The following is a 12635-nucleotide window of genomic DNA, read 5'->3' as shown; positions in this document are numbered from 1 at the left end:
CGTAGCATCAGCAAACACAGATTTTCCCCATTGAAACCGCCGACCCACTGCTTATAACTGCTGCCTTCCCCCTCACCTGTAGCTCTTCTGAGTCTGCTTCAGCTGGTGGATGCGCTGGGCCAGCTTCTTGCTGCTGCGGGCCACCACGGCACTGAGCAGGGCTAGGTTCATGGGCACCGTCAGGTTCACCTCATCCACCCCTGTGGCCAGTGAAGCCTGGTTCTGATGATCAAGGCTGCCCGACACTGAAATGGTGGACTGGGGCTTGTCGATGGTCAGTGTCGCTATGGTGCTAACAGGGTAACAGGGATTACAAATTTGATGCAAGTACTATAAAGACTATTCGGGGAATTCTGATCACTTTTAGTGTCCAAAAAAAAAAAAGATTTATCATCTAACTGAAGAATTCACACCAAATGCTTGTTTGACCAAATTGTTATTTAGCTTTGTTACCTTGGGTTTAATCATGAACACCATATAATTTTGAAATGCATTACATAACTTTATTACATAATCGACATATTGTTTCTGTTTGTTTCATCATTTTTCATCCTCATAAATTGAAGCAACTTTTGATATCAATACTTCGGAGCCTACATTCTATAAGCTCCTGCTTTTTAGTACATTCCTCCTATTATATGTTATTCACATTTGCTTATATATTTGTTTATTTCCATCTCAGATTGACTATTGTTGTGTTGTTCTTCTCTCTTGAAATCTAATGGAATATAAAATTGTATGAAATGTGGAATATTGAATAATAAAAGAAAGTTAAACAATCAATACTACATGTCAATTTCACTGAAAAATGTGAATTCTTGGCATATTTACCCAATAATCTTATTATCTCATGAAATAAAAGGGTTATTCTCTTGCCTTATACAGGAGACATATTGTCCCATGGACCAAACCTTCAATATATCAAGCTTTACAGACTGTATGTGGTACAAGGACATAATATGCTACGTTGACTGTAATTATGAAGAAACATACCCCAATGGAAACGTTTAGTTCTCAAACGAATGCAGATTGTCCCCATTGATTTTTGAACAATTTCTGTACTCCTAAGACAATATATTTGCCGCACATAGCAATAATGGAAGATGGAATGTTGTGGGTACCATTCCTCATGAGGTATAAGATTGTACAATGCACTTACAAGAAGTCTTTCTTGGCCTTTTCGGACAGGATCAGGGTCACTGCTGTAGTTTGCAGGGATGCTCCAATGGAAGGGAATGTTCTCCACAATGCTGCTGGAACATAACCTGTGTGAACAGGAGCAATTCACTAAGAATGATTCTACAGGTAGACATGCGAGTCAAACATTCATTAACAGTTGTGACTGATAAAAACTTTTTCTCTGAGGAAAACATAGAGCTTCACTTTCCAACTCCTCCTATCCATAGTCATATTTGAAGATATCAGTATAAAAACAGAGCAGAGTTTGATTGACAGGACACATGGAGGACTTTCCGGGAACATGGAAGAAAGCGAAGGCCTGCATCGAAAAGCACTTACTGGAAGACTAGCATACATATGCATATGTAATACAAGCACAGTCAAGAGCATGTAACATCAGCTCTTTTACCTTTAATGTGCTTTATTCATCGATTGGCACAGGTGTCTAACTAACTCAGTGAAAAGAAATTATCAACTCTCCATAATCCCTATTGTATCAGAGTGCCCTTACAGCTACAATAATAGAAGCATTGTTGAGCCTGAGTAGTCTGTCCAACAGACAATTATTTATGATAATAATAATAATACAGAGTCTCTTATATTTCAGCATGGTTGGGGAACTACTGCTAATGAAAATACTTTGGCAAGTTTATAGCTTAGTATCTGGGTACATACAAGCTTAAAGTATGGCTATGGCAGAGAAAAGCATGCCCACCCTGCATGGGGAGTGTCTGTTGGAGAGAGAAGCTCCCTGTGACATAGGAGGTTTCTGCCTCCAGGTGAAGACCTGCCAGCTGGGCCAGGAGACAGACCTCTTCCACCAGCACGGTCCCGATCAGCGAGACCTCCAGGCCCTCAATGCTGGGCCCAGACTGGCCCACCTCCTCCCCATTGGCCTCCTTGAACTCCATATCATCCACTGCACCACCACCCATGGCCAGTGTTTCTCTGTGGTTAAACATGCGCACACACATATACACAAGAGAAGCTCATAAATGCTGAAATAGTACATGTCACTGTAAACAGCGATAAAGCCCAGACTCGCATATTGTTGTCATTTGAGAACCCGCAAAGGGCTATTACTCCATGAATTTTGGACAGTGCTAACCCTTTCACACCTAGAGGCTTCCTGCAAGGCCACAGCCTCATTGAAGGGGCAGTACATCATACAAATACTGCACAGGTGAGCGTCTTAGCGGAGATGCAGTGCATTGGAGGGTATTTACAAAGGTGCAACATGCACAACAATGCAGTTACAAAAATGAGTGTAGCTTTGTAATGATGTGAATTTGGTCTCAATAGTTGCACGAGACTTGAAAAAAAAAGTCAAGAGGCCTCACATGACGAGGTCTTCTAATGTTGCAGAATCATTGCACGAAATGATGAGGGGGGATGGATTCCTCTCCCCCCCCCCACCCCTTTTAGGGTTAAAAGCAACTGAAGTGTACCCTACGCAGGAAGACAGGAGCAAAAGGATTTCAGGATTACCAGCACTTGCTTAATAGACCATTTCTGTAATTTATTACATTTTATGGATGTTTCTTTTCCAACAACCTAGGAATGAAACATTTTATAGTTTATCTACATTTGCAAGCTTGTGTTGCTCTCGAATGGCCTCCTTTCGACATAAGCACATGCAAGGAACAGTACATGCTTGCAATATACAACAAATTCTAACTGTGCGGAAAATGTAACTTATCACATGTTTGCTAATTCCATGCCTGCTTGAAAGAGACAAATATTACAGAATCAAACATGACATTTTTTTTTTTTTGTAAGATACTGCAGTGTCTCCTTCATTACCTGTCTTGTGGGAGGCCAAGCCCCAGGTCGTGGCCTGTCTCCATGGCGACTACCCCCTCTGGTCGACTCATGGTGAACAGGGGGTTTACAAACACGTGGGTGGTGGCGACACTGACGGGCTCATTGACCACCGAGTACAAATTGATCAGGTGGTACATGGTCTGCCAACACTTTGGGATGCTGTCGCTGTCCGCCCTGCTTGAATCAAAGGAGTCGGCGACTGAATAGACGCTGCTGGTGTCATGCTCCTTGCTGAAGGTGATGTTGCGGCTCCGCTGCGAGCTGCCACGGTGCTTGCCGGGGCCACCCAATGCGGCTGCATAGACTTTGCCGCTCCGGGACGAGTGCCGCGCTTGCCGCTCGATTCCCCGCGAGGGGAGGTCGGCAATGCTGCCCTCGCCCTGTGGCATGCTGGAAACGTACTGCTTCAGGCGAAGGTCTGTCTTGGCATGTTGAAAGTTCTCTACCATCTGGATGACCTGTTAGAGATGAATTAATGACAACATCATGACACACCTCAGTTAGTGAGGTCTGTTTGATGCCTTCCTCCCTCCTTTTTTTTCCTTCATCTGGAACATATTTCATATTCAACCTATCTAAAATCAACTAAGATTTCTTGGCAGTATCTTGCTGGCAAAATTCCCCCTATCAATGTCATTCAGAATCACAACTCCTGAACTGGTTTATCTATCAGACCGAACAGCCAAAGACAAGTTGACTGATATGCAATTGCATTTTTTACTATATTGATGTACCTAGAAAATGTGTCTTCAATAGATTTAAACAATCAAATAAACGAAAATTAATAAATATTTGCTTTTGAGTAGTGATTTAGCTGACTCTTCACCACTAGAACCAACCAATTATGAATAATGCTTTTTGTCATTCTGCATCAAAATACTGGACACACTGAATTCCTGTACAGCAGCTGTATGTGTACTGCAATGTAAAACAAGACTCCTGCCCAGCTTGTATACAGTCCAGCATACTACTGGAAAGTTGGCATAAGGAGCCAATTATTCACTGATATAATGTCATAATAAAACAATGGTGTCCAATTTTTGATTAAATTGCATATCACTTTCCTCTGACTCTATCATTGGAAGCATACATTAACGTTTTGACCAGTTTACTGCATAATCACTGTGACATTATCAGCGATTTTTCTGGGACTTCCATGCGAATTACACTGGACACTCACATAATATGCTCCACTTTCATAGGCAAATAAATGACCAATTCTCTATCACATATAAATGCAAACAGTTCATCGCTAGTGGTCAGGTCCATATGCTAGCAGTATGCTACATGCAAATAAATGAGGTAATCTTACGCACCCACACCTAACAAAAAGAGGTCAAGTAGGATCACACTTTCGGTGTCCACTACCAAAAATGTGCACTTCTGGTAACGCAGAGTTACTGTGCAGCAGGCATGGGTAGAGTGTATATGCAGTAATCATGCCTAATGTTTCCTTTTTTATCATGACTAAAACATTGCCACTTCAAAAAGAAAAAAAAATCAGAGCTTATGAGTTGATATTTCTTTCCTCAACACAGAACAATGATATTGCCAAGAAATTCTTCAAAACTATAGTAGTTTAGAGACAGAGATAGTGCTCCATGTTTTCTTTGTGTATGATCGAGTAGAGCTCAAGCTGTGCACTGGCAGAGCATTGTTGAAAGATTTTTATGACAATTAAATAGTGCTGCTGCCATTCGAGTTTTTGCAGTTGTTTTTGATATGAAAGGGAGAATTGAAGAATACACATACCTGACTCAGTAATCTCAGGATGGCCATGTTGATAACTTGCATAACCGATTCCACATGGATATCGACACAGATCTCAATGCTGCTGCTGCCACTGAAGAACGTTGAGGGCGCTGTCCCAAAGATGGACTCGCTCTTCTCCGAGGGTATCGTCTCTCTCATCATGGCTCGATAGTGGATGCCTTTGCACTGGAAGGCTGGCGTGTCTGGAGTGCGTGGACCCTGATTGTCACTCCTCTGGGAATACTTCCTCTGGTGCTTGGGACTGGACTTGGTGATAACGACGCGGAACTGGTCCAGCCGGAATTGAAAGGAGACTTGACCCACTGTTTGGATCATCTTGGCCAGGGGCTGTGAGGATTTCTTCTTGTGCAGGCCGAGGTTTACCAGCAATGGCCTGAAGAGTGTGTCCTCTTCTCCGTACTGGGTGACTGTTGGAGTGACCACTGGGCTGGTCTTTGCTTCTGAAATCACGTCGGGAGAACCCTCATCATTTTCAGGTTCAAGCTCAATCTCTAGTGTTCCCATTGGACCCTGATCTTGTTGTGCATCATCATCGATGTCCACTGTGTGGGATTTCTCCAAGTCATCAGTGATCTCTTCGCTGCAATAGCTTGATTCCTGACTGAACATATTCTGCTTCTCTTCCTCTTCCAGGGTCTTGTATCCTCTCCTCTTATTTCTTGCAGAGGTTGCAGATGCAGACCCGACTGTGGCCGTGCTGGTGTTAGTGAGGGATCTGTAGCGTGTGGCCGAGTCCCCACTCACTTCCCGCTCCCGCTGTCTACTGGAGAACTCCTTGAGGAAGTCTGAGGCACTGGGCCGCACCCTCCCGGAGAACTCCTCATAGATGCTCTTCTGCAGCCCTACACCAATTCGGTCGGAGTAGAGAGACAACATGGTTGGGTCCATCTGCTCGCTGTCACCTGTGTGACCAGCCGAGGCCAGCACATCAGAAGTCGGGTCCTCGCTGATCTGCCTGGGTGTCCACATCTCGTCCTCCATGAGCAGACCTCGCTCCTCTGGGGATTTGTAGATGGCCACCTGCTGCGGGAACCTTGACACATGTGGGTTGATGAGAGAGAGAGTGACCTTCCATTGCCGGATGAGGGTGGTGACCCCACTCTCCAGGGTGGACAGGGCGGGGAGGTCCTCTCCCGTCACAATGTCCTCTATTTTCTGCCAGTCTGCTGCCGACAGGTATCGCCAGAGGATGCTCATCAGCTGACATGACAGATCCTTCTGAATGGCATCCGAGAGAGCTGACCACTTTGTCTGTTTACTCTGAGTCATGAAATGGAAAGTTAAAAGATGGAGAGCATTTGAAATCTAGCAGCATTTGCTGCAATATATCAATTTTGCCTTTTGTATCCTCTTCAAGTATCAACAGCACAGCATGTACGAACCAGAGGATTGCTTGACAAGACTGCCCTGACCTGACAATCACACGTGACATTGTACATCTATTTGTTCAGGATTTCATATCAATAAGAATTACTAGACATTTCCATAAAAACTGATAAGTGACTTTCTCATTTGATCAATTTGGTTCTCCACTTTGAATTCAAATTGTCTTCCAGGCCCCAATTATTCATGACTTGGTATACTCACGAAATATACGACCCATATAGAAGTGTATGCTCTGCCATACACTTTTCCTGACTATATGCACTCTAAATACAGAACTAGCCCATATATGCAATTCTATTTGGAGGCCAAAGGCCTGAGTGAATAAGAATACACTTGAGCTAATTATGCATTTTGTAGTGTGCATAATATAGTATAGTGCATGACAAAGCATATCAAACATCACATTTTAGAGGGTATTAGCTAAGCAGGAGTGCAATGAAAATTCAAACCAGTAAATTTTTGTTCATATTCTCTTGATGCTGCAGTCATCTTCATGATGTAAAAATGTTGACTTTCTGAGGGAGACAGCAACATGTTTTACAGATATTTAAAACTTATCATTGGCAAATCAGAAATATTGGCACACGGATAAAACATGAAGACTGCACATGGAACATCAAACAATCAGTGAGGTTGTGAGCAAAAGGACTATGACCTTTAACCTCAATCAGCAATCCACCTCATCTCTACCATACCTTAGTCAATGGTTGGTTTTTCTCCACACTGTCGTCAGCCTCCGCCATGATGCAGGCCATGATGGCACAGCTGCGACAGTGCCTGGCGTCGCTGATGTCCCCGACAGAGTTGGTGAGGCCTGTCATGGCTCGCAGCCACTCGTCAAGGGCTGGTGAGGCGGTGGTCAGTAGATTGGTGTCGGTGCTGCGATGGGTGGAGGAGTCAAAGACATTACGAGACAGCACTGAGAAATAAAGAGCCTGCCACATGTCAGCAGTTGAAAACAGCATCTACCGAAAGAGCTGAACATTTGTCTCTGAATACTGTTACATGAAATGATAACCAAGTGAGTTTTTCACTCTTTCTTTTTAGGTGTCAAGGTGCATGAAGCGCTTTAAACACAGGATAACCCTGGCCACAAACCCTGAACAGTGTGAATGTATGCATGTATGCTTATACTTACTGCTTATATTGTCTAAGTAGAATCCCTGCTATAGCTACTACGCTCAAGATGAGTGATTGCTTTTTACACTAGAAAATTAGATATGAGTATAATTGTAATTCAACAATGTTGACAAAGCATACAGGTATGTGACGAAATACACGTATGGTTATGCATGTGATCCTTACCCTTGGAACACAGATTCTTTCTTTGGTTGAGGAGGAGTGGGCAGGTGAGACCAGAAGCTGTTGATATGAATACAGAAGTCCAAACCTCTCTCTTTGCTATCAGCAAGTTTTTCCAGAGCACTGCCACCTGAACTGAACCTCTCTCTTTTCTTCCGCTTGGCAGTTCCCTCCTTCCCAAGAGAAGATGTGTCGGGTGTCTTCTTTGCCCCCTGAGTCTGCTTCTTGTCGGAGTGCTTGTCCCCTTTCTTGCCACTGCCCGGGAGTCGGATCTTTGGGAGCGGAATGTCACCCCCCTGGCGGCCCAGCTTGATGGAGATCTCCTCCATCCCGCTCTCTGCCATGATCCAGGAGCGCGGCATGTGGACGGACATCCTGCGCTTCCTGCGCAGAGAGCTGGGTTTGGAGTCCATGGGGTCCATTCCGAACTCTGAGGACACCTTGGAGGACAGGGTGAACTGCACCTGGGTGCACTGCTCAGGAATGGCCGTTGGGCTCTCTATGGTCTTGAGCCCCGGCTTGGCCAGCCGCCTCAGCTGGGCGTGGAGCTTGACAAACTTGACCAGTGTCACTATCGTTGGGTCGCTGGGTTCGGCAGCCATTGCTGCGGCTTTGGTCTGACTGTCCTGGCCCTTTGAGGACTTCTTTGAGGATGTCCGCTGACTCTCTGTCTTTGCATTCTTGTCAATTTGTTTTACCCAGAGGTTGGCCTCTGTCGATCCCAGCTGGGCAATCAGCAGTGACGCGTTGTTCCTGACCAGACTGGGCACACCCACACCATCTTCAGGGACTTGAAGGACACACATATTGACCTACAAGGAGAAACATCACCATGGAATTTAAAGAGATTTATGGAATCTCCCAATCAAGATTGAAACAGGTTTAAGCTCCTGTATAATGCATGCTCAGTCACAAAAGGAAATTACTTCATTTGCTCTACTCTAGCATATGCAAATAAGTATTGTCAATCTAAACATTGGCTATCACACTGAAGTTTAATGGAAGTTTCTATACGATTCAAGTTTGTCACTGGGATCTTTTTGTGCACTGTTTCATGAACTGGACAAAATAATGTTAGTGTCTACAGTTCAAAGTTACTTAGATATTGCTACTGCAACATGGACAAGTTCAACAGTGCACATATTTTTCCAGAATTTCAGGATAAAAGCTTTTAGATGAATACCAATTAAACTTTTATCCTGCTCTCTTTAATCAGCATGTGTTTGAGGTAAGCGCAAATATTTGTACAGGAGATGTCCACTGGAAAGATGATTCACGTGTCCTACACAGCACAAGATTTTAGCAAATAACATGACAAGTCATAACTGTTTTCTCTGCAATATAATACTGGTGATAAATGGAAAAAGAGGAAGTGTTACATGTGGCTGCACTATATTGCTTTAGCTGAAGATTTCACAGGGATATGCCAAGTGTCATCCCTAGATGAAATCAGTTGAAAACTGGGAAGACTTGTAATGGAGGTCTTACCTTGAGAATGTGAATCAAACCACACAGACTGACCTTTGGCAGTTTGACGGTCACCGTGACGGTCTTCGTCCCATCCTCCTTATCTACGTCGCTTGAGTTGTTGTTGGTGTTGAGGTTCATCGGGGGTTGCTGTTGCCGGGTGAGGCTGGCACTGCTGCCCCCCTCAGGGAGTAGGCCCCGGTGGTAGAGGGACTCCACGTCAGTGATGCAGGCGTGATGTAGGGAGGAGAGGAGGGAGGCTGGGTGCTGACTGGTGGTGATGGGTTTGGCTGCATCCACATACCTGAGAAACGGGAGCACAATACATGCACTAACACAAATCTTTCGCTCTTGCCCCCAAAACAGTGATTTTCCATAGACTTTTAAAAAATGGTACAACTGACTCTTACACAATAGATAAGTCTTAATCCCTGTTAATGATTTTTTTTAAAATGTAAAAATGCAACAACTCAAGGAAGAATCCAATATGACAGATGAGACTTTCAAATCATCTTCATATCTTGGGAGAACTCATGTCACAGTGATATTGTAAAAAATCTGGATAATGTGCACAAGTCCAAGCATATAATGATGCATGCAAACCTACACATTTGTGTAAAACCTGTGTCATGCCAACTGTTGTATTATCAGTTGTCATATCAAATCAGAAGTCTTGCTAGTCAGGCATACTGATTTCTTGATGGTATTTTATGAATGTGCTTCATAAAAGATGTGTGAGATGAAAAAAAAAAGTAAGCCTAGATTCCACAAGGAGGACTTTTACCTATTGATGGCTACCAGAAGAAGAGGGGTCATAAGGATGTTGATGGGGCCCTGGATCTCGGCAAACACAGAGGTACCCGATGACGGTTCCAGCTTGCAAGATGCTGCCATCACAATCAGAACAATAAAATCATTTCTTGAGTGCAGAAACTATGTCTAGTATATACTCTGCTAAGCTGAAAGAGCTCCTTAAAGTCATTTTGCTGCACACTGTTAAATAATTTAGGTAAGAGGAGAACAAACGAATATTATATTCATAAATTTGTATCAATCTATTGAACCAATTTGCCCAGTGAAAAGAAGAGATGATTAAACTAAAAGGAATTAATGTAATTGTGGTAGAACAATCATAAAATGTGCGATTGTGGGGTAACAAATGTAGGAAGCCTTGTGAATAGTCTGAAAATTATCAGGGGCAGGTGCATGATCTTTTGGCCTGTTCACCAGCAATTTAAGAAATTGCACATAGGGCAATCCCAGCATACTTATTACTCATGAGGTTCCACAACTTCTGGAAAAACAATATATGACTATCTACAATAGCATTCCTATCTGCATACATGAACAGTAATGGAACATTTGTGTAAATTCATTACAATATACAGTATGCTTGCAAGAGCATCTTCACATCATAAATGCATTTGATTATTGAGAGATATAAATGATAACAGTACTCAGACCAGACATCAGAACCAGAAGTCTGATTTATGATTCTGTATTACAATATGAACAAAGTAACACTGTCAGTAAGAAAACTTCATCACCTTTCTAAACCCTTGTGATGATACTCTGATATGGGGCAAAGTAATGGCTGGTTTTACATCAAATTGATGGTTTGAAGAGAAAATAAGGTTTTGGTAGTTGTCTTAACAGTACTCTCAGTATTACAATAAAATCATTTTTATTATTTAGATGCAAAATACCTTGGTCTTGGCATTTTCTTCTAGTTTGTCCATGAGAGAATCAAATAAAAGAATTAAAATGAGAAAGTGATGCATTTGATCTTACTGTGTGCAGGTTCACCAAATAATCTGTCATGCAGATCCTGCAGGCTGGTGTCTCTGGGATCCCCTGTGAACCTCACGCTGGACTGGTCACTCTGGCCTTCGCTGTCCGAGGAAGTGTCATCAGAGTCCACAGCTGTTATGATCTCTGGACTCACTCCCTGCTGCTGCTTCACAAATCCCATCATCTGGATGGATGCCTGGTAGATGGAGCTTGAAGGGGTGGCATCCGCTGGATCAAAGTTCACGTACTGCTTCCAGCTCTCAAGGCTGAGGGGTACTGACCAGTGGTGACTGGTGACTCGCGTCAGGTAAGGGGAGTAAGGGGAGTGGAGTTCCAGATTCCTCTTCACTGAGCTATCCCTTTCATCCCGCATCCTGATGAGAGTGTCCTCCGAGGATGCAGCTGAAACAAATGAGTCGGAGGATGAGGCAGATTGCAGTTTTTCGGAAGGGCTCTGGAGGTCGGAGCTCGAGACTGTGGATTGGCCTTTGAGCTCGGACACAGAAGAGCCAGAGTCAGTGGGAGGCTGGACGGTGGACTGAATGCTCGTGGTTGAGCTGCTTGGATGGTTGGCAGACCACAGGGCACCAGTTCCATCCTCGCCAGCAGAGAAGTACTCACTGTCAACGCCACTGGTTGGCGAGTCTATAGAACAGGCACGAGTCCGATCAAGTTTAGGAGCAGGATACTGCTCCAAACGCTGAGAGTGTCCATACTTTGGCATGGTTTCTGCACTGTAGTTCCTTGACGGTGGTGGCGGTGAACTCTTTGCCTGCTGCTGATATGTGTCCACTGGAAGACTATGGGAACTGCCAACTAGTACTGGATCTGTCGGTGCTTGATTGGAGCTGATGGTACTGGATGAGTCACAGCGTTGCTTTGCGGATGTGGGTTCTGAGCATATGCTGGTGCGGACAGCACTGCCAGCACTGTCTGACTGCTGTGATGCATGCGACTGCTGTGAGCGCTGGGACTCTGTTCTCAGTATGGGCTTTGTTGAGGACTGTTGACTGGACTCACTCTGTGATTGCTCCTTCTTAGTGTCGCTCACCTGGTCGCCGTCCACTCCATCCTTTCTATCACCTCCAGCTGTCTCCCCATTGACCCACACAGGTTCACTAGGAGTGGTGGGACTGGACAAGCCCACCCATCCAGGTGTGAACTTGAAAGCCCTGGTGGGCGAGTCTGCAGGCGTCCGGTCACACACAGAAAACACCCACTTGCCCTCCTGGAGGAGACTGCGGCCATAGTCACTCTCCCTCTGCTGGAACTCGTCATTCCAGGAGCTCCTCTGAGAGTGGCTGCCAGTGCTGACCCTGAAGAACTGTGTGCCATATGGCCTGTCCGAGAAGAAGGCGCAACCTCCTTGGCAACCACATTTTGAGAATGGATACATCCGATCCAGACTGTCTGGATGCCAGAGAAACCAGAGCCTCTTTGTCGCTTCATCGTGGACCATCAGGAAGTAGTGCTGCATGCGGTAGTCCTGGACCTCCTGCAGGAAACCCACACAGTCCACACAGACAGGACCCAGGTTTATTACACCCACTTCCAGCCAGTTCTGTAGGGGCTCAGACCGAGGGGGCCGCTGTGTGAAAGATTTGGCCAAGGGATGGTCGGACTGGAGAAGGTACTGTCGGATGTCAATTCGGTGGATGAGGGCTGTAAGACCACTCCCCACAGTCTCACTGTGAAGGTTGCATGTGGCAAGTCGAATTTGATTCACCTTGCGATGCAAAAGGAGATACAAACATTTTTAAAAAAGGGATGAATATACATTGCAATCATGCTTAGCAGTCCCAAGCAAAAAAAACAAAACAAAACAAAACAAAACAAAAGATAATACAGCTCAGCCCGCAGCTCCTTCAAAAAAAAAAATGATAAAAACAATTGACAATGCTAATTTTTGTTCT

The 12635-nt window shown here is 44.4% G+C and overlaps 1 protein-coding gene across 1 annotated transcript in view; it reads right to left on the bottom strand.

Annotated features, from left to right (window-relative positions):
• The window catches only part of LOC139743416 (bridge-like lipid transfer protein family member 1), a 75776-nt gene that overhangs the window by 37876 nt on the left and 25265 nt on the right, over positions 1-12635 (bottom strand). The window contains exons 20-29 of the mRNA XM_071653901.1: positions 10723-12448; positions 9716-9818; positions 8986-9235; positions 7468-8276; positions 6858-7041; positions 4756-6036; positions 2983-3461; positions 1895-2127; positions 1160-1265; positions 77-292 (exon numbers count right to left, since the gene is read on the bottom strand). Coding sequence (XP_071510002.1) covers positions 77-292; positions 1160-1265; positions 1895-2127; positions 2983-3461; positions 4756-6036; positions 6858-7041; positions 7468-8276; positions 8986-9235; positions 9716-9818; positions 10723-12448 — 5387 coding nt within the window. The remainder of the gene's footprint in view (positions 1-76; positions 293-1159; positions 1266-1894; positions 2128-2982; positions 3462-4755; positions 6037-6857; positions 7042-7467; positions 8277-8985; positions 9236-9715; positions 9819-10722; positions 12449-12635) is intronic.

This window comes from Diadema antillarum, unplaced genomic scaffold (assembly GCF_040938485.1).
Source record: "Diadema antillarum isolate AM-2024a unplaced genomic scaffold, OU_Dant_1.0 seq00001076_RagTag, whole genome shotgun sequence".
Lineage (NCBI taxonomy): Eukaryota > Metazoa > Echinodermata > Echinoidea > Diadematoida > Diadematidae > Diadema > Diadema antillarum.
Note: the sequence above shows the minus strand (reverse complement) of the source record. Positions and strands in the feature narration are given on the sequence as shown.